Source organism: Chamaea fasciata, unplaced genomic scaffold (genome assembly GCF_029207755.1).
Source record: "Chamaea fasciata isolate MVZ Bird 193981 ecotype frontalis unplaced genomic scaffold, bChaFas1.0.hap1 SCAF_13, whole genome shotgun sequence".
NCBI lineage: Eukaryota > Metazoa > Chordata > Aves > Passeriformes > Sylviidae > Chamaea > Chamaea fasciata.
The window spans coordinates 1,806,357-1,826,556 of NW_027094098.1; the positions used below are offsets into that span (position 1 = coordinate 1,806,357).

The window sequence follows — 20,200 nt, forward strand, 5'->3', positions numbered from 1 at the left end:
TCAAGCCAATTAAAGCGGGCTGTTTATTTCTGCTGGCATCTAGCAAGGATCCTGGGGCCAGCCCTGCTTCTGAAGGGTGCTTTGAGGGCTGGGGGCCCAGTTTTTCCAACATATTTATTAGTCCTCCAACATCTTTATGCCCGGGGCCATTTGGTATACCATCCCCTTCCTGCAGCACACTCTCTCACCTGCCTTTGTTAGCACAGACAAATTGCTGATGTGCCACTGAACTGGGGGGTACAGGGTGGGCCCCAGCCTTTGCTCTGGGCTGGCTTCCATTGGTGCCCAGACTTTCTGTGTGCTCCTTGGGAGAAGGACTGGGGGGAAGTAGGAGCAGCAGCTCTGGAGCTGCCTGAATCTGAGGCTGTGTTCTCCCTTGCCTGCAGGACAGCAGCAAGCCTTACCACCCGGAGCTGTCCCGCAGCCCCCAGAGCCTCAGCGACACCGGCTACTCCTCCGATGGCATCTCCAGCTCACAGAGCGAGATCACCGGCCTGGTGCAGCAGGAAGAGGAGAAGCTGAGCAGCACTGGGCTGGCCGGGCAGAGCCCCCCCAGCCCCTCCGAGCTCACCAAGCTGGAGAGCAGCATGCGGCCTCTCCTGGAAGGCCGGGGCGCACCGACAGAGTCCCCTGAGCGTAGCAAGAGCCGCAAAGAGCCACAGGAGGACCAGCGGCAACAGCAGCGGCCACGGTACCTCTCCATCACCCCTGAAGCCTTTGACTCAGATGAGGAGCTGGAGGACATCCTGGAGGAGGATGAGGAGTGGGAGAACCAGCGGGAGCGTCGGGAGAGTGCAGAGTCCTCAGATGAGTTTGGCAGCAAGCTGCGGCATGACTATGTGGAGGACAGCAGCGAGGGGGGCTTCTCCCCAGTGCCCCCCAGGACCAAGGGCCAGGAGGCAGAGGTGACGGATGAGGAGTTCATGCGGAGACAGATCCTGGAGATGAGTGCTGAGGAGGACAACCTCGAGGAGGAGGAGGAAGGCTACGGGCGCACCAAGTACAGCATCCCCAAAGCTGGGCAGAAGACCGAGGCAGAGAAGGGCAAAGAGCCCGCATCAGCCAAGCGGCGCCTGCCGCATGGTGCCAGCAGCATGTACACTGAAGAGAGCAAGGAGGTGGAGGCAGTGGAGGGTGATGACTTGAGCACGGCTCAGGGTGGGCTGCGGCGATTCAAGACCATCGAGCTGAACAGCACAACTGGCTATGGCCGGGAGATGGAGATTGGCCAGGAGCCAGATACCAGTGTGGACCGGGAGCCCGAGCTGGAGATGGAGAGCCTGACAGGCTCCCCCGAGGAGCGCTCACGGGGCGAGTACTCCTCCACCCTGCCAGCCACAACGCCCAGCTACACCTCGGGCACCTCACCCACCTCCATCTCCTCGCTGGAGGAGGATAGTGACAGCAGCCCCAGCCGCCGGCAGCGGCTGGAGGAGGTGAAGCAGCAGAGGAAAGCTCGGCATCGCTCACATGGCCCCTTGCTGCCCACCATTGAGGATTCATCTGAGGAGGAGGAGATGCGGGAGGAAGAGGAGCTCCTGCGGGAGCAGGAGAAAATGCGGGAGGTGGAGCAGCAGCGCATCCGGAGCACAGCGCGCAAGACCAAGCGTGACAAGGAGGAGCTGAGGGCCCAGCGAAGGAGGGAGCGCTCCAAAACCCCCCCCAGCAATCTCTCCCCCATCGAGGATGCCTCCCCCACAGAGGAGCTGCGACAGGCGGCGGAGATGGAGGAGCTGCACCGCTCCTCCTGCTCGGAGTACTCACCTTCCATTGACTCAGAAGCAGAGAGCTTTGATGCTGTGGCCTCCAAGCTGTACAAGTCTGGCAGCGAATACAACCTGCCCACTTTCATGTCACTGTACTCCCCAACAGAGAAGGTGGAGAGTGGTGCCAGCCAGCCCATCAGCAAGCCCCTGAAAAGCGCCGAGGAAGCCTATGAGGAGATGATGAGGAAGGCAGAGATGATGCAGAAGCAGCAGGTCCAGCAGGCGCAGCCTGCCTCTTTCTACAGCAGCACCTACCAGCAGGGTGGCTACCGCAGTACTGAGGGCCAGAATGGCTTTGACTACCAATATGGCGAGGAATACCGGTACGACGGCAGCCTCACGCGCCCCTCCCAGCCCGACTATCCCACTGCCCTGCCAAAGGCAGGAGCGGTGTACGAGGAGATCCTGCAGACCTCGCAGAGCATCTCCAGGATGCATGAGTCCTCTTCCTTTGACCTGGTCCTCAAGCAGGGTGAGAAGGTGAAGGGCCAGGAGGAGGCGTACCAGGAGAAGCACTTCCTCAATGCCGAGAGCGCCTATGCTGACCTGCTGAAGCAGAACGGTGGGCCACTCACCCCTGGCACAAGTCCCACACAGCTCTCTGCACCTGTCTCCTTTGCCAGCTCCAACAGCAGCACCGGCAAGACTATTCCTGACGTCCGGGTCACTCAGCATTTTGCAAAGGAGGGACAAGACCTAGCCAAGCTCCAGAGTGCCCCGGCAGCACCCAGCCTAGTATCCAAGGCTACCACCACTCCTTATGCTTACAGCAAAGGCACCGGCACGGTGACAACAGCAGCAGGCAGCCCTGGGAGTGCACTGCAGAGCTACAGCTCACCAAGCCCAGAGGCTCCACCCAAATCTGAGAGAAGCTACACTCCATCAAAGAGCACTGTCAGCTATGGCTCTCAGACCGAGGACACCACCAGAACCAGGACAGTGGAGATTAGTGTGCAGACAGCCAGGGAGAAGATCCCAGCCGCAAGTGACAGCAAGCCCACACTGCCCAAGACATACACCTTCTTCAAGAGCTCCAGCCCTCCGCTCTCACCCACCTCACCCACACAGAGTCCCACCCGCACCACAAAGGCCACGGCGGAGTTTTCCACGCAGACACAGAGCCCAGTCCTTGCCTATGAGGGTCCTGCTGCTGCTGCTAGCCCGGACACCTCGTCCTCCATGGTGGCACAGGGGACGCAGACACCGCACCAGGCGAGCTCGCCACGCCTGACCCGGCAGGCCTCCTCACAGGACTCTCCCTTCATGGTGATCACTCTGGCAGCTGATGCAGCCAGCCAAACCAAGCCAGTCAGCTCTGGCGCCTTGACATCTCCCACTTCGTCCCCCACCAGGCCAAGCCGGCAGCTGCTGACACATGGCTACACCCAGACACGGGAGCCAGAGGAGCCAACAGGCACCTACATCAGGGCACAGCCAGTGAAGGACCACGCCCAGAAAGCACCTGCTGTGACTTCAGCCGCTGACGGCATCACAGGGCTGTACAGCTGGGGAGCACTCCCTGCAGAAAACATTTCCCTCTGCCGCATCTCCTCCATCCCCGGCACGTCCCGGGTGGAGCCAGGGCCCAAGGTGCCAAGCAGCAATGCTGTGGACTTACGGACTGCATTGAAGTCTGCCCCCATCATCATAACAGACCAAGGCATGGATCTCACGTCCTTGGCCACCGAGGCCAGGAAGTACTGCCTGACCCTGGACCACATCCCCAGCCGGCAGTCCACGGCCATCCAGCCCTTGATCATCAACCTCAATGCCCAGGAGCAGCCCCATGCCATCATTGCAGCAGCCAGCACTGCCAGCCTGGCCATCGCCTCTCCCATGATTCTCTCGCAGTCCAAGCAACCTGTGGTCTATGGAGACCCTTTCCAGAGCCGTGTGGATTTTGGGCAGGGGACCGGGAGCCCAGTGTGCTTGGCACAGGTGAAGCAGGTGGAGCAGGGTGTCCAGACAGCCACTGTCAGAGCCAGTGGGGTGGCCAGTGGCAAGCCTGAGCCCACCGCTGTCCCCCAGACCAAATTTGCAAGGTATGGCATGCCAGGCCAGATGGTGAAGAAGGATGTGCTCCTCACACAGACCAGTGGGGCACAGAATGCCAGCGGCCTCCCTCAGTCCTTCCCACCAGAGCCAGGATCAGAGGTGTACCGAGCAGTGCCAGTAGAGCTGAAGAGCCAGAGCCCTCTCCTTGCCCTGGGTGGCAAGAAATCCCAGGTGATGATGGTGCAGATGGAGGAGGCAGCAGCTGGTCCAGTGACCAAAGTGCTGAAGGAGGAGGTGCCAGCCAATGTCCTGGACCTCACGGGCGTGAAGCCAGAGAGCCAGGTGGCCTGCTGTGACATGGTCTACAAGTTCCCCTTTGGTGGCAGCTGCACGGGTGCTTTCAACCCCACCTCCAAAATGCCAGAGAAGAAAACCGGAGAGGCAGCAGTAATGCCTGGTCGGAAAGGTGGTGGACCAATGTATGGCAGCAGAGATCCAGAGCTGCCAGAGACCTTCCCTTACCGGGAGCAGCCGGCCCCCGCACCTGCACTCTACGAGGAGCAGAAGTTTTACCCACCCAGCGCCTTCGGACGTCTCTACTCCTCCATGTCAGACACAAACCTCTCTGAAATCGGGATGAGCTACTACCACACAAAGGGAGATCAGCCCTTCCCTGCCCCAGCAGGTGATGCCGCTGTGGACCTCAGCACCATGAAGCACTCTTACAGTGTGGGCTTTGCTGAGGGGGGTTACCTGGGTCAAGGGCTACAGTATGGCTCTTTTTCCGACCTCCGCCAACCAGGAGAGCTGCTGAGCCACCCCTTCCCCATGCGGAGGTACAGTTCGGCCTCCAACATCTACTCCGACTACCGTTTCTCACACCGGGGGGACCTGGCCAGCTTCCAGGAGTCCAGTCTGGCCCACTATAGTGCCACCACGGCGCGTGAGATCAGCCGCATGTGTGCTGCCCTCAACTCCATGGACCAGTACGGGGGCCGGCATGCCAACGGCCCTGATGTGCTGCCTTATGGCCCCAGCAACGGGCAGGGGGGCACAGGGGGGCTGGCAGCTCAGCAGCATGGCTCTGCACCCCCCAAACCCAGTGGGATGTACAACCCCACCTTCCCTGAGGGACGGCAGGGCTTCAGCAACCTGGCACAGTACAACGTTCCCGGTGTCCGCCTGGGCACCATCCGGCAAATGCTTCCTTCCACCGCAACCGTGCGGGCCGCCGATGGCATGATCTACTCCACCATCAACACCCCCATCGCCTCCACGCTGCCCATCACCACCCAGCCAGCCTCGGTGCTACGGCCCATGCTGCGTGGGCTGTACAGACCCTATGGCCCAGGCGGTGTGGCAGCAGTCCCACTCGCCAGCTTAAGCAGGCTGCCGGTTGTCACCCCCCGTGTCCCACTTGCAGCACATGGCCCCTACCGCTTCCCGGCCCCAAGCCGGCCAGCCCCAGCAGCCTCGATGATGGAGACACCCGTCTACCTGGGGAAGCCCGTCGCCAGCACAGCACCGGCAGCGGTGGGAGCTGCTCCCGCTCCCAAAGCACCTGCTGCCCCCACCGCACCTGCCAGTAGCTTGCAGAGAGCAGAGCCGCCACCAGCTGCCCCCTGTACAGAGGCACCAGCAGCACCAGCAGCCCCCAAGGAGAGTGGACCAGTGGCCACGGCGCCCAAACCACCACTGGATGGAGCTCAGCGGGAGGAACGGGAGCGGGAAGAGGAGCGTCAGCGCAAGCAGCAAGAGCACGTGCTGCAGCTGGAGCGGGAGCGCGTCGAGCTGGAGAAGCTGCGGCAGCTGCGGCTGCAGGAGGAGCTGGAGCGGGAGCGTGCAGAGCTGCAGCGGCACCGTGAGAAGGAGCAGCTGCTGGTGCAGCGGGAGCTGCAGGAGCTGCAGTGCATCAAGCAGCAGGTGCTCCAGCAGCAGCAGGAGGAGCGGCATGCGCAGCTGGCACTGCAACGGGAGCAGCTCGCCCAGCAGCGCCTCCAGCTCGAGCACATCCACCAGCTTCAGCACCAGCTGCAGCAGCAGCTGGAGGAGCAAAAGCGGCAGAAGACCATCTTCCCCACTCCCATGGAGCCCACTGCCCGCCCACCCGAGGGGCCTGCTGAAGCGCCACGGGTGCTGCCGCACAATGGGCAGGCATGGCCCCCACCGGGCCAGACACCCCCAGAGGGGCCCGCCGGTCCTCGCTACCCTGTGCCACAGCGGCCACTCAGCAGCTCAGCCTCGGACATGTCACTTCAAGTCGAGGAGTCCTGGGAGCCTGGCCGGGGCATCAAGAAGAGGAACTCGATGCCACGGCTAAGGGATGCCTATGAGAAGGAGACGTTTGCGGCGCGGAAGATGGCGGACAGCAGTGTGCAGACGGATGAGGAGGACGGTGAGGAGCGGTACATGCTGTCGCGGCGGCGGCGGACACGGCGCAGCGCTGACTGCAGCGTGCAGACGGATGAGGAGGACAGTGGGGAGTGGGAGCAGCCCGTGCGCCGCCGGCGCTCCAGGGCCTCGCGGCACACTGAGGCCAGCACTGAGGGCAAGACCGACGGGGCAACCCGCACGGCCAGCGTGGGTATCCAGACCATCAGCGACTGCTCGGTGCAGACAGAGCCCGACCAGCTCCTCCGCGTCTCTCCCTCCATTCACATCACCACCCATGACCCCCGAGTAGAGATCGTGAAGTACATCTCAGCCCCAGAGAAGACGCAGCGGGGTGAGAGCCTGGCCTGCCAGACAGAGCCAGAGCCAGCTCCCCAACCTGGTGTTGTGGTCCCCCAGCTGACAGTGCCCACCACCATTCCGCCCTACTCCACCAACCTCCAAATAGTGAGCACGGGCCCCCTGGATCCCCACACTGTCCGGCAGCAGACCCTGGGCAAGTTTGAGAAGAAGAAGCCAGATCCCCTGGAAATTGGTTACCAGTCCCATCTGCCGGCTGAATCCCTCTCCCAGCTGGTGACCCGCCAGCCGCCCCGCTCTCCCCAGGTCCTCTACTCACCCGTCTCCCCCTTGTCCCCCCATCGCCTCCTGGAGTCCTCCTTTGCCACCAGCGAGCGGCTGAACAAGGCCCACGTCCCCCCACAGAAGCACTTCACCACCGACTTAGCCCAGCGCCAGCAGACACTGCCGCGCCCCATCAAGACCATGCAGCGCTCCCTGTCCGACCCCAAGCCCATCAGCCCCACCTCTGAGGAGGCTGGCAAGGACAGGTTCTCCCTCTACCAACACCCGCTGCTCCCCAGCTCACAGGTACGTCACCTCAGGGAGCAACCTTACCCTCAGGGAACAGCCGCGGGAGGCACCTCGGGACATTTCAGTTTCATTAGCGCTGTGGCAATTAATATTTCAAAAGGCCGGCTCCCTGCGGCAGCTGATGGCAGCCAGCAGGCACAGACGTGCATGCCAATACTAGCAGCTGGAGGGAGGCCCTGGAGGTCCATTGGCTGCATGAGCCTGTCAGCAGGCAGGAGATGCTGCAGGTCGGCAGCATCAGGGCAGTCCCCTGCTCCAGATGGGTCCCCCTTCTTTCTCAAGGAGCCACCACCATGCACGGCTCCATTTAAGGTTGTGGTGGTTCTTGCTCACACCTTTACCCCCAGACACCGAGGTTGCCTTGGGCAGTCAAGTAGAAGTCCGAGGGCAATTCCTGGGGCAGCAGCACCCACTGGCAGTCCCCCAAGTCCCTCTGCCAAATGCCCACGGACAGAAAGCATTTTTTGCAGCAGAGTATGCACATGGCCAGCTCAGCGCTTGGCCGGCTGCCACCCCCGGTAATTACTCACGGAAAGCGCCCTGCCTGTTACTTCCATCCTATTTATTGCGTTTTTACATAAACGCCACTTTCTCAGTGCATGGGGAACACGTGCACAGCGGGATGCCTCACCCCAGCCCTTAGGACATGGGGGGACCACTGCAATGCTTGGGGTGGGATGTGGGGGGACACCCACCTGCCCCCCTGATCAGATGTCCCTTGGCTTTGCAGGTGGGGGGGCTGCAGTCAAGCTCGCTGGCACGAAAGGTGAAGCGGACACTGCCCAGCCCACCACCTGAGGAGCCCCACGTCCCCCTGGCAAGCCCAGCTGCCTCCCAGCTCTACCTGAGCAGCCTGGCTCCCAAGGCCACCGCACCTGTCACCAAGGCCAGCCTGCTGAAGGAGCTGGACCGCGACCTGAGGCTGGTGGAACACGAGGCCACCAAGCTGCGGAAGAAGCAGGCAGAGCTGGACGAGGAGGAGAAGGAGATCGATGCAAAGCTGAAATACCTGGAGCTGGGCATAACCCAGCGCAAGGAGTCGCTGTTGAAGGATAGGGTTGGTGGGCGGGACCACCCCTACCTGCGCTACCCCGGCGATCGCCGCGACTACCTGTCAGACAGCGAGCTGCACAGCCTGCGCCTCGCCGCCTACGACAGCGCCGGCCTGCGCCCTGCCGGGCAGTACCCTGACTACACTGCCGCCGCCGCCGCAGCCGCCGCCGCCGCCTCCTATGGCGCTTACCCGTACCCTGCCCCGCAGGGCCCCGCTGCCTTCCCGCCACCACGCCTGCAGCACCCCCAGTACCCCACAGCCAGCACCTCACAGGATGGCTTGCCGGCAGCTCCACTGCCCACCTTCACCTCGCCCGGTGGCTTCTCGGCCCCTGGCGCCACATACCCAGAGCTGGGCACCCCGGCCCAGCCAGGTTTCCAGCCCCAAAACCCCTACCAAGCCCCGAGCGCCTTCGCTGGGGCAGCCACCGTGCCAGCGGCACAGCCCGCCCTCTACCAGAGCCCGGCAGACGTAGCTGGCGGGCACCAGAAGCCGCGGCAGACCTCTCTGGCTGACCTAGAACAGAAGATCCCCACCAACTACGAGGTCATTGGTGCAGCCACCAGCTCCTCCGCCGTGCCTGATGTCACCTTCAGCACTGCACCGGCGAGCGGTGGCTACGAGCAGTACAAGGCACCTGAGACCCGGCCGGCTGAGAGAACCAGCACGGCACCAGGCCCCTCAGCCAGCTATTCTTCTGAGTCCCTCTACACCAGTCTGGAGCAGAACATCCCCCGTAACTATGTGATGATTGAGGACATCAGCGAGCTCACCAAGGAGAGTCCAGCAGTGGACGGGCAAAAAGCAGAGCCGGTGGGCGCAAGCACCGATAGCCGCCACAGCAGAGAGAAGAGTGATCTAGGGGACACCGAGGGCTCCAGCCGTCCCTGCTGCTACACCAAAGCCGAGGAGGAGTCTGAAGAGGACATCTATGATCACCATGGCCCCGACCATCGTGGGAAGAACAGCTACTACCGGGGCACAGAAAGCAATGGCAGGGTGTCAGGAAGCTCCACCAGCTCGAGCTACTACTATGGGGACAGTGAGTACCGGCACTCCTCACGGATGGACAAGCACAGCTCTGGCACGCCGCTACCGAAGCATTCATCCAAGAACCTGGCACCCGCCGTCATCTCCTCCAAGCGCAGCAAGCACAGGAAGCAGGGCATGGAGCAGAAGATCTCCAAGTTCTCCCCCATTGAAGAAGCCAAAGATGTGGAGTCAGACCTGGCCTCCTACTCAACAACCACCTCGATTGGCAGCAGCAACGTGGCCTCCAGGGCCAAGAAGCTGCAGGATGAGATCACCTACGGCCTGAAGAAGAATGTCTACGAGCAGCAGAAGTACTACGGTGTCTCCAGCCGGGATCTGGTGGATGAGGAGGAGAGGGTCTACTCTTCCAGCAGCAGAACCCGCTCCTCTGGCTATGGGGTGGAAAAGTCCTCCAGCCGGGAGATGGGTGGCCGGAGCAAGTCCTATGAGCGGGAGAGCATGGAGCGCTCCCAGAAAGTCAGCTCCAAGCCCTCATCTCTCAGCATGAGCCAGAGCCGTGGGCGGGCACCCATGCGCTCGCAGCCCTCGGAGGAGGAAAGCCCCGTCAGCCCTGTGGGGAAGTCAATGGGGGGGTCACGCACTGTGGGAGGGCCGGGCCCCCAGTCAGCGGGAGATCCCTGCTCCCAGTTCTGCTCCAGCCACTCGTTGCCTGATGTGCAAAAGCACATCAAAGACGTGCCAAGGAGTCACTCGTACAAGCACGAGGAGGGCTACGGCATGGATGATGCCCATTGCGTTGTCTCGGACAGCGAAGGTAACGGCTCCCCATGGTGACCACCCCAGAGCATGGCACTTCCCCGGGGCATGCCCGTCCGCTCGTACGCAGAGACACTCTCACCGCCTCAGTTTGCTTGACACGTGCCTTCCTCCCCCTGCCCTGGGTGTTCGGTGTTAGCCAGTCCTACACGGTGCCCTGCTGCGCCGTGTCCCATCCCCTCCGGCACGTGCTGTCCCCTGCGCGCGTGCCTGCTGCTTGCCCCTCCCACTTCATTGCATGGCTTCTGCCCGCGCAGCCTCGAGCGAGAGATTGACTGTGGTTTGTTTTTGGTTTCCGAAGCATATCATTTGGGTCAGGAGGAGACAGACTGGTTTGATAAGCCCAGGGAGGCGCGGGCAGAGAGGGTCAGGCACTACGGTGGCCACTCTTCCTCGCAGAAGAGACCCCCAGTTAAGCACACCTACCATGATTATGACGAGCCCCCCGATGAAGACCCGTGGCAGCACGACGACTACCCCCAGCACCGTGAGCACCGGCACCACAGGGAGTATGATCGCCATGCCGGCTCCTCCCGGCACGCCAGCGACGAGCCGCCACGCCGCTCATCAAAGCAGCACCCACGAGAATCTGGCCGCCATGAGCCCCGTGGCCATGGGCCTTCAGCCGGCCTCAAGAAGGCGCAGCAGCCTGAGTCCCGCACGCCTTACGGCCCCAGCTCCGCTGATTACGCCCCATCATCCCGCCCTGCTGCTCACCACCATGGCACTGAGACCCCCAAGGCACAGAAACCTTCCCAGCCGCATGGGTCGGCCACACCAGCGCCGAAGCCGGAGCCCCTCACACACCCACAGCAGCCAGCGGCCAGGCAGCAGCAGGCAGGGCAGCCGGCAGCGCGGCAGCAGCCAGCGGCACGCCAGGCCGCCCAGCCGGCAAGCTCGGCACAGCCTGAGACCAGGGGCAGGACACAGGGAACCCCCTCAGCCCGGCCAACGCAGCAGCAGCAGCCAGGGCCAGCCCAGGCAGCGGGGAAGGCACCAGCCACACTCCATGCACAGCCGGGCGGACACCCAGCACCGGCGGTAAGTATGGGCCTAGCTGTCCAGGCTGCATCCTGACCCCACAGCTCTGCCTGGAATCAGCACAGCTGACTGTGCCCAGGGGCTGGCAGGGGAAGGGTTGGGAATAGGAGTCATGGAGTAAAGTGTATCCCACTCACACGCCCACTACAGACACCCCTGGGTGCTGTGGAAGCTGCCATCCCCTTGAGGGGACCCAGGAGGGGACATCAGTATGGCCTGGATCCCTTGCTGCCTCTTTTGGGGTTTTGGAGCAGTGTTTGGGGGTTTCGGTGTCACCTTCCAGCCTGGGCCACCCCTGGCCGATGCTCTACTGGGAGGGTGAGCCCTGAGAGCTGTTTTCCCCCTTCCAGACGAAAGTGGAGCCAACAGACACGTCCAAACCTGCAGCAAAAGTGCCACAGCAGCCAGGGAGAGCGCCGTCAGCACAGCCCCTGGGAGCAGCAGGTCAGTGAGCCCCAGTGGTCTGTCTCCCCTTGTGCCAGCTGCCTGGCACCCCAAAGTTCAAGTGAGCTCCCCCAGCCGGGCCTGTCCCCTGCTAACCAGTGGCTTCATTTGTCCCCCAGCAGACAGCAAGGCTGGTCCAAGGGCGGCCGGGCCACGTGGTCCCACAGGCATGGCCACGGGGCAGCCTGGCGGGGAAGGAGAGAGCGTCTTCTCCAAAATCCTGCCAGGGGGGGCAGCGGAACAAGCAGGCAAACTGACTGAAGGTGAGGGCTGCTCCCGGGGTAGGGACAGGGCGGTGATGCTCTTCTTGCACCATGACGGAGTCAGGCACCGTGGGGACGGCTGGGTGCAGCCAGTGGGAGGCAGTGCTCCCACAGTTCGGGGCCCAGGGAGGTGGGGGACCAGGGTCACTATCCCATACTGACACCTGTCCTGGCTTCCCCACAGCGGTGTCAGCTTTCGGCAAGAAGTTCACTTCATTCTGGTGAGAGAACGGCACAAGGTGAGTGCAGCCAGCACCAGGCACTGTGCCGTGGGCTCTCCCTGCCCCAGCCGTGCCTGATGCCCTCCTCCTCCCTTCCATTGCAGGAGTTTGGGAAGTGAGTGGAGATTTGAGTCGTTGCACTGGAAAAACCTATGAAGAAGCCAATGAATTCAGCACGCGGCGCCAGACTCTGAGTATAACAGTGAGTGTACTGGGCACACCTGCACACAAGTCGCCTCTGCTGTGCCATCTCTGAGGTGCCAAGCAACACCACTGTCCCCCGAGCACCTGCTGAGCCCTGCCTTGTCAAACACCCAGCCCGCAGGCTGGGGAAGACTAGCACAGACCCATCCCCTTCATGATGGGCCAGTCATCCCCATCTTCATCCCCAGGTGCTGGCCCCAAGCCAAGGTGTGAAGGCTTGGCCTTGTTCCACAGTCTCGGCAGCGCTGGTGCAGACCCTGGGTTTCCAGGGGAGGTTTGGGCAGTCCAGGCTCTGCTCCGGGAGCCCATCCAGCGCGGGGGCGGGCGGAGGCGGCGGCAGCTGCTCCGCCGGCAGTACCTCTTGGCTCTCTGGGGCCCTTTAGCTCAGGTCAGCGCTGCCGCTCGGCGGGGTCCCTTCCGCGGGCAGGGGCTGCTCGGACTAACGCCTTTCTCTCTCTTTCTGTCTCTCGCAAGCTTTTGAAAGCAGGGCGATCCCTGGATGCTGGACCAAACGGCGGCCTTGCAGGGGCCCGGCGGACGCCCCGGGGCGGGTGCCCCCCACGCCTGGCGAGCATCTCCGGCGCGGCACACGGCGAGCCCCGGCAGCTGCCCAGAGGGGATGGGCCTGGTCCGGACCGTCGGGTCAGGCCCCGTAGGTGGGCTGCGGCCCTTTCTCAAGATTATACGCAGAGTTGCTCCCTCTGAACCCCAGCTCTGGCCTCTTCATAGGTTTTTCCTCCCCGCGAGCCGAGGGCTGGGCGCCGTGGGCGCCGCTCCTCCTTCCCGACCCCACCCGCCCCACCGGGGCCGTCCCCGCGCCCCCTGCACTGCGGCCGCTCCCGGCCCCACCGGGGAGCCCCGGAGCGCGTCAGCTAGGACCTAACACTGTTTCACTACCGAAATACGAGGCCATAGGACTCTGACAGGCGGCGCAGCCGGCTGGGCGCGTGTCCCGAAGCCATTGGAAGCATTGAAAGGGCCGCGCTCGCCCTCGCCACGCAGCCAGCGCGCCTGCCGCCGGGCACCCCTTTTCTTTCAAGAACAGCCTTAATCATCCCACTTTGATTTCTGTGATACCTCATCCGCACCGGGGGGTGGGGGGGGGGGCACGGGGCGTCGTCAGGGGGGGTCCTTTTTTCTCGGTTTCTTTGGGTTCACTTTCTTTTGGTTTCAGGGTTTTATTTTTCTAAAGTTTATACCAAATCCTCTTCCCTCTTTGCTTTGTGCGATGAGTTAGCACACGGGCTGTCGTCTGTAGAAGCAATAGAGTGCAGGAGGCTACAAAAGAGCACAAATCCCGTGGAACAAGATCAGGAGAGCTTTGCCTCCGGCAGTATCCTTCCTTTTACTGTGCAATCCAAGTCCTTCTCAAGCCATTTTGCGGGGACGGCCGGCGCAGCGGCCGGCGGCCAAAGCCCACTCGCCCTGCCAGGAGGGGATTCCCAGGGGGGGAGGCAGCCCGAGGAGGGGGCTCGCCCGCGCCCCGCCGCCTCCCCGCGCTGGCAGCGCCCCGCCGACACCCCCATGGCGGGGGGCAGCTGCCCGCTCACCCGCCTGATGTTCTATGCAACGAAATAACACGACTCCAGAACAAGACCTGTGAATAGCTAATCAGTTCAATGTCGCGCCTAAGGGTTCCATCGCAAAGCGTGCCGCCGAGCGACCCGAGAACTATTCTGTACCGACCACCCGTGCATATAAATTCGTGGCATGTTCGACCCACGGAGGGCCACTTTGCCAAAGGGCAGCCCTAGCGCCCGTGACCGTCTGTCCCGTCGTAGAGCATGGCTTGCTACTTCTCTGCACGGTTCCACCCGCCTTTCAGTGCTTGCTGTTCTTTGCCTGGACTTTTCTTATTTTCTTCTCCATCAGTCCATCGCTGTACTGAAAGCTCTTAGCAGATTTATGCACTTGTGATCGAGGACCCGGCTGCCGCGGGAAGCCCACGCTTTGTGGCAGATCCCTCGCCGGGAGCTCTGCCGGTGCCCAAGGCTGGGGGCAGGCCGGCGGCTGTGGGACGGGGATCCCGGGGGCAGCCCCACGGGGGAGAGCCCCGGCCCCGCGCACAGCCACCGCCTCTCCCCGCCGATGTCAAGTGCAGAGCCTGAGGGTGCCTCCCGCCGGCCGCCGGCCCCGCCGCTCCTCGCGCTGTAAATACTTGTACAGTGTGTAAATCGCACGCGGGACCGAGACCCCCGCCGGGGCCAATCTCGCCGCCCGAGCACATCCCGCCACCTTGCCTTCGTGCCTGCCAGGACCGGGGGCACGCAGCTCCCCCTCTCGCCGGGCCGGGCCCCCTGCCCGAGTTGTGGCAATCTGCTGGACAGGGTGGGGGGCCGGGGGGCTGCAAAGACCGAGGGCCGAGCGCGGCTGGGCGCCGTTTGCAGCGGTAAGTGCGATGCCGGGTGCGCTTCCTCTGAACATTGTGACGGTGTGCGTGTCTGCTGTGCTCTGTGCCACCCGTAGTGACCCCCGTACCGTGCCGTACCGTGCCGTACCGTGCCGTACCACCCCCGCCGCTGTGTCGTGACTCCCTCCCAGAAGCTGCCCCCTCACCAGGTGTTTCTGTGGGAACAGAATAAAAAGGACTTGACACAAACTAAGGACTGGCCCCCATTCTTGCCTGCCTGCAGTGTGGGGGGGAGGGATCGGGACTCCTGCCGTGGTGGGGGTGGCTGGAATGGGTCTGGTTGTCACCGAGCACTGTTGAGGTCTGCCAGTCACGCCTGGGCTGCCGGGATAGGGGGTTCCTGTGGGCATCAAGGACCTGATCTCACCTGCCTGGCCAGGCTGCTGGGTCCAGTGGGCTCCCAAGGGTCCAATCCCCGTTGGCGGGGCTGCTGTGGGCACCAATGACTCAATCCCACCCCCGGGACCGGGCTGCTCAGTCCCATGGGCCCTCAATGGCCCGCTCTCCCCCGGCCAGGCTGCTGGGCTGGGCATCCCTGTGCCCCTCAAGGGCCCGATTCCCCAGGTCCTGCGCATGGAGCCCCTGTTCTGCAGCCGCCTGGTGGGTAAACCACCCCAGAGCGATCCGAATGCTGCGGGGCCGCGGTGTGTCCCCCGGCTGCGGCCTCAGAGGGGCTCCGCGGGTGCTCCGGTGCGGGGGGCGGCCGCCGGGACACGACGGGGACGCGGGGACGGCTGTGCCTGCGGCTGCAATGCCGCCCGCACCCACCGGGGGGCGCCTTAAAAGGGGAGGTGGCCCGAGCGCCGCAGCCAATGGGAGGTGCCGCAGGCCAGAGGCCCCGCCCCATCCCGGAAGTGCCGGCGCTGACACCGCCCCCCGCCGCGAGGACATGGAGCCGCCGGTGAGGGGCTGGGGCGGGAGTGACGTCAGAGCTCCGGGACCCCCCCCCCCCCGCCCTTTTGTCCCGCTGCCCCCTCCCTGTCCCTCCCTCGGAGTCCCGTCCCGCACTGCTCCCCCCGCCCCGCGAGCCCGGCACTCCCCCGGCCCCGCTGCTCCGCTGATTCTCCGGCTCGGCAACACCTCGGGAGCTGCCCCGGTACCCTTCCAATCCCCGCATAGACCCCAATTGCTGCAGGACCCTCCTCAGAACCCCAGGACTTGCACGCAGTATCCTGGTAGCCGCTGGTACCCCAGCAACTGTCCCAGCACCCTCCTGATCCCGGCTATGTACCCCAGTACCTGCTCTTCAGTGCCCTCCTGGTCCCTGGCGCCCCAGTAGTGTTCTGGCTCTGCACCCCCAGTACTGGCCCAGTCCTGCACTAACCCCTCTACCCTCCTGCCCCCATGTACTCAGGCTCTTTACCCGCAGGCGCTGCCCCCAGTATCCCAAAAATTGCCCCCCGTCTATACTGGTGCCCCTGTGCCCCATCACTCCCCGGTCCGTGCCCTACACCCCTCGCCCCACACGTGCCCACCCCTCCAGCCACCCCGGCGTGTCCCGCAGGCACAGCCACGTGTGGAGGAGCTGTCGGAGCTGTACCGAGAGCTGAGCCAGCAACCGGGGCTCAGCACCGCCTGCCTCGGCCCCGACCTCACCACCCAGTATGGGGGCAAGTACTGCAGCCTCTACACTGGTACGGGCACGGGGAGGAGGACTGCGGGGGTGAATCAGAGGGGTCCGGGCAGTCCCTGCCTACCTCGTGGTGTCCTCACCCTGCTCCCCGCAGAGTGGTCGCAGCGGGACCTGGCAAGGGGTGAGAACATCAAGTTCTGCCGTCAGTACCTCATCTTCCACGATGGAGCCTCCATTGTCTACTCGGGACCTGCGGGCACCTGCTCTGAGATCAAGGATGAGTAAGTCCCATCCTGCTCCCCATACGGGATCCCTCGGGGTAGCAATAAGTGGGGGGCTGATGGGCACTCAACCACTCACCCACAGGCTGCTGAGCCGCGAATCCCCCAGTGGGATGCTGAAGGCCGTCCTGCGCAAGGTCCCTGGCAAGGAGAAGGAGAAGCAGTTCCTGGAAGTAAGAAGGGGTCTAGGGGAAAATGGATATTCTCTGGGGCTCGGGGCTGGAACCACACTGTGTCTTGGGACCACCCTGGCATCTCTGCGCCCAGGTCTGGGATCAGAACCGGAAGGTGAAGAGCATCGACCTGACAGCGCTGGACAAGCATGGCAGCGTCTACGATGATGGTGAGGGGCTGGGGGATGCCAGGGAATGTGGGGTTCCAGGGGACAGGGTGGCCTGCCCTGCCTGCTGACCTGCCCCTGCAGACCAGTTCGGGTGCCTTGCCTGGTCTCACTCGGAGACCCACCTGCTCTATGTGGCGGAGAAGAAGCGTCCCAAGGCTGAGTCCTTCTTCCAGAACAAAGTCCCCGAGCTGGGCACCTCTGATGAGGACACGGGGCACCCCAAGAAGGAGGATGCACCAGTCAAGGTCGGGTCTCCCCACCCTGGGTCAGCTGGGGGCTAGTTTTGTGGCTGTGGGGCTGACTAGGCTGTGCCACAGGGCGAGCAGTTCGTGTACCACGAGGACTGGGGGGAGACGCTGAGCACCCGCAGTGTGCCCATCCTCTGTGTCCTGGACATCGAGGGCAACAGCATCTCGGTGCTGGAGGGCATCCCAGAGCACCTCTCTCCCGGCCAGGTCAGGATGGGAAGCTGCAGGAAACCAGAGGAGAGAGGTTTGGGTGCCAGGGAGGTTTTGAGCTGCTTATCTCCCCTCTCCTCACAGGCTTTCTGGTCGCCTGAGGACACTGGTGTGGTGTTCGTGGGCTGGTGGCACGACCCCTTCCGCCTGGGGCTGCGGCACTGCACAAACCGCCGGTGAGTCCCCGCAGGGCACCCCACAGTCCAGCCCTGCTGGTAGGACCCTGCAGGGCACCCACCTCACAGCCTGGCCCCCTGACCCCGCTCTGACACCCCTCTGTGCTGGCAGGTCAGCGCTCTTCTACGTGGACCTGACGGGCGGGAGATGCGGTAAGCAGTGCACACCCCAATCCTGCCGGTGCTCTGGCTCCCCTGCAGCCCCTCACCATCCTCTCATGTGCATGCAGAGCTGCTCTCTGAGGACACCAGAGCTGTGTGGTCACCGCGACTCAGCCCCGATGGCTGTCGCATCGTCTACCTGGAGAACAACGTCCTTGGCCCCCACCAGCAGTGCAGCAGGCTCCGCATGGTGAGCAGCACTGGAGGAGACACTGGCAGGCACCAGGGAGGTGCCAGGGTGCCCATACTAGGATGGGGCTGGCAGGAGGGCAGCGGTGTCCCCTCCTTGAGCTGCAGTGAGGGCAGGCATGCTGAGACCCTGCAAAACTTGCCCTATGCCATGTCTCCTACAGTACGACTGGTACACCAAACACACCAGCACGGTGTTGGAGGCTGTGCCACGGCAAGTATGGGGTAAGTACAGCTCTGGCGGTGTTGGGGGGGACTGGGGGGAATGCTGAGTGCCACCACTCTCATCACAGGTGCCTTCCCGGGAATCTACTGTGGCACACTGCCAGGGATGTGCTGGGCGGCCGACAGCCGCAGGATCCTGCTGGACACAGCCCAGCGCAGCCAGCAGGTGAGGGGGTGGTGGGGGACAGAAGGGAGCCCTGGCTGGGTCAGGGCTCCACTGGACTCTGCCCTCGTGCCCCTAGGATGTGTTCGTGGTGGACACGGCAACAGGCACCACAACTTCGCTGACAGCTGGTGAGTGATGGGCCAATGGGGACATGCTGGTGCCAGGGGTGGGGAGAGAGTCACACCTGCAGGTCTGACCCCCTCCTCCCCAGATTCCCCCCAGGGAAGCTGGTCTGTCCTCACCATCGACCGAGACCTCTTGGTGGCCAGGTTCTCCACCCCTAGCTGCCCCCCCGTGTTGGTAAAGTCACGTCCCCAGTGCCCACCAGCCCCTTGGCACGGGCACTGACCCCTCTCCCCATTGCCCACCAGCCCCTTGGCACAGACACTGACCCCTCTCCCTGCACAGAAAGTGGCCATCCTGCCCTCCGCCGGCCATGAGGCACAGACACAGTGGATCTGCCTGCAGGACGCAGCCCCCGTGCCCGGCATCAGCTGGGGCATCCGCACCCTGCATCCCCCACCAGAGCAGGAGCATCTCCAGTACGGTGAGTGCCCAAGGTGGGGTCAGGCTGTGCTCCACCATCCTCACTGCTTCCTGACACCCCCCTTCCTGCCTCCACAGGGGGCCTGGACTTCGACGCCATCCTGATGCGCCCAAGTGAGGGTCCCACTGCCCAGAAGCCCCCCTTGGTCGTGATGCCCCATGGTAAGAGCTTGTCCCCACCCCACTGTACCCCAGCCAAGCAGTGTCACCCCCCACTTTGCTTTTGCCATTTGCAGGGGGTCCTCACTCTGTCTTCACAGCCGGGTGGATGCTGTACCCAGCAGCGCTGTGCCGTGTGGGCTTTGCCGTGCTGCTGGGTGAGTGACACAAGGGCTCTGGGTGACCAGCACCCATGGAGGGGCCGGGGGGGATGGGGCACGAAGGAGAAAGGTTCCTGACGCTGCTCCCCACACAGTGAATTACCGTGGCTCGCTGGGCTTTGGCCAGGACAGTGTGGCCTCCCTGCCAGGCAACGTGGGCACACAGGACGTACATGATGTGCAGGTATGGTCTGGCACATGGTCCTGGGGCACCCTGTGCTCCTGCAGGTGCCCTGAGTAGGGGAAGTGGGGCTGCCTGCTCAGTAGGTGTTCCCCATGGCGGCAGTTCTGCGTGGAGCGGGTGCTGCAGGAGGAGACGCTGGATGCCAGCCGGGTGGCACTGGTTGGCGGCTCGCATGGGGGATTCCTGGCGTGCCACCTCATTGGGCAGTTCCCTGACACCTACCGTGCCTGTGTGGTCCGCAACCCCGTGGTGAACATTGCCTCCATGGTGGCCACCACGGACATTCCGGACTGGTGAGTATTCCTGCCCCCAGCCTCCCAAGCTCCTTCCCATCCTGGCCACACACATGGCCCCAACTCTCTTGCCCGCAGGTGCCTGACAGAGACAGGGCTGCCCTACAAACCTGATGCCCTGCCAGATCCAGCCCAGTGGACAGAGATGCTGCACAAGTCACCCATATGTTATGTTGACCGGGTATGTCACTGTCCCCATCCCTGTCCCTTGTCCCCAGCAGCAGTGCCAGTGCTGAGGCTGTGCTGCTCCTGCAGGTCCGTGCACCCGTACTGCTGATGCTGGGGGAGGACGACCGGCGTGTGCCCCCCAAGCAGGGTCTGGAGTATTACCGTGCCCTCAAGGCCCACGGGGTGCCCACACGGTGAGTGGGGTGCTGGGGGCTTGAGCTGTGGGGTACAGACAACAGCACTAATCCCTATTTTCCCTCCAGGCTGCTCTGGTACCCAGGGAACAACCACGCACTAGCTGGCGTCGAAGCCGAAGCTGATGGCTTCATGAACATGGCGCTATGGCTGCTCAAGCACTTGCAGTGCTAAGGGTGCTGACCCGTGCTGCTGACCCCCAATAAACGATGTAATTCAGCACCCCAGTGTCTGGAGTGGTAGTGCTGGTACCGGTGTCTTCTCCACATCTGGTGTCTCAGGCGCTGGTAGCCACTGGACCTTTCACCTGCCCGGCTGTGCCGCCGGGGATGGGCCATGGGAAGGGTGACCCCGGCCTGGCCATGTGGGGCAGCGGGGAGCGGCCGGAGCGCTGGCACGGCCGGGGCGCTGGCGCCGGGCTGCTCCCGCGTGCTTTGGCAGGCGTCCCAC

General features: G+C 63.6%; 2 protein-coding genes across 3 annotated transcripts in view; both read left to right on the forward strand.

Moving 5' to 3' along the window:
• BSN (bassoon presynaptic cytomatrix protein) overlaps positions 1-13,143 on the forward strand; it is a 66,431-nt gene extending 53,288 nt beyond the window's left edge. Inside the window, exons 5-12 of the mRNA XM_066195707.1 lie at positions 387-7,022; positions 7,756-9,886; positions 10,190-10,929; positions 11,280-11,373; positions 11,493-11,636; positions 11,821-11,875; positions 11,962-12,059; positions 12,536-13,143. Coding sequence (XP_066051804.1) covers positions 387-7,022; positions 7,756-9,886; positions 10,190-10,929; positions 11,280-11,373; positions 11,493-11,636; positions 11,821-11,861 — 9,786 coding nt within the window. The 3' untranslated portion in view covers positions 11,862-11,875; positions 11,962-12,059; positions 12,536-13,143. The remainder of the gene's footprint in view (positions 1-386; positions 7,023-7,755; positions 9,887-10,189; positions 10,930-11,279; positions 11,374-11,492; positions 11,637-11,820; positions 11,876-11,961; positions 12,060-12,535) is intronic.
• Positions 13,144-15,326: 2,183 nt separating this feature from the next.
• LOC136296220 (acylamino-acid-releasing enzyme-like) lies at positions 15,327-19,965 on the forward strand. Of its 2 annotated transcripts, none has more exons than XM_066195119.1 (22): positions 15,327-15,372; positions 15,976-16,105; positions 16,199-16,325; positions 16,411-16,498; positions 16,593-16,668; positions 16,750-16,913; positions 16,986-17,123; positions 17,211-17,302; positions 17,415-17,455; positions 17,533-17,654; positions 17,818-17,878; positions 17,947-18,044; positions 18,121-18,172; positions 18,256-18,344; positions 18,453-18,591; positions 18,669-18,752; positions 18,851-18,907; positions 19,006-19,094; positions 19,197-19,387; positions 19,466-19,568; positions 19,643-19,749; positions 19,819-19,965. In XM_066195119.1, exons 1-22 carry the CDS (start codon positions 15,361-15,363, stop codon positions 19,922-19,924), a joined length of 2,166 nt encoding a protein of 721 aa, XP_066051216.1. In that variant the 5' UTR covers positions 15,327-15,360; the 3' UTR covers positions 19,925-19,965. The 2 variants fall into 2 exon arrangements, with proteins under 2 accessions (XP_066051216.1, XP_066051217.1); XM_066195120.1 differs by having other exon boundaries at positions 15,346-15,372; positions 18,827-18,907.
• Positions 19,966-20,200: the final 235 nt, after the last annotated feature.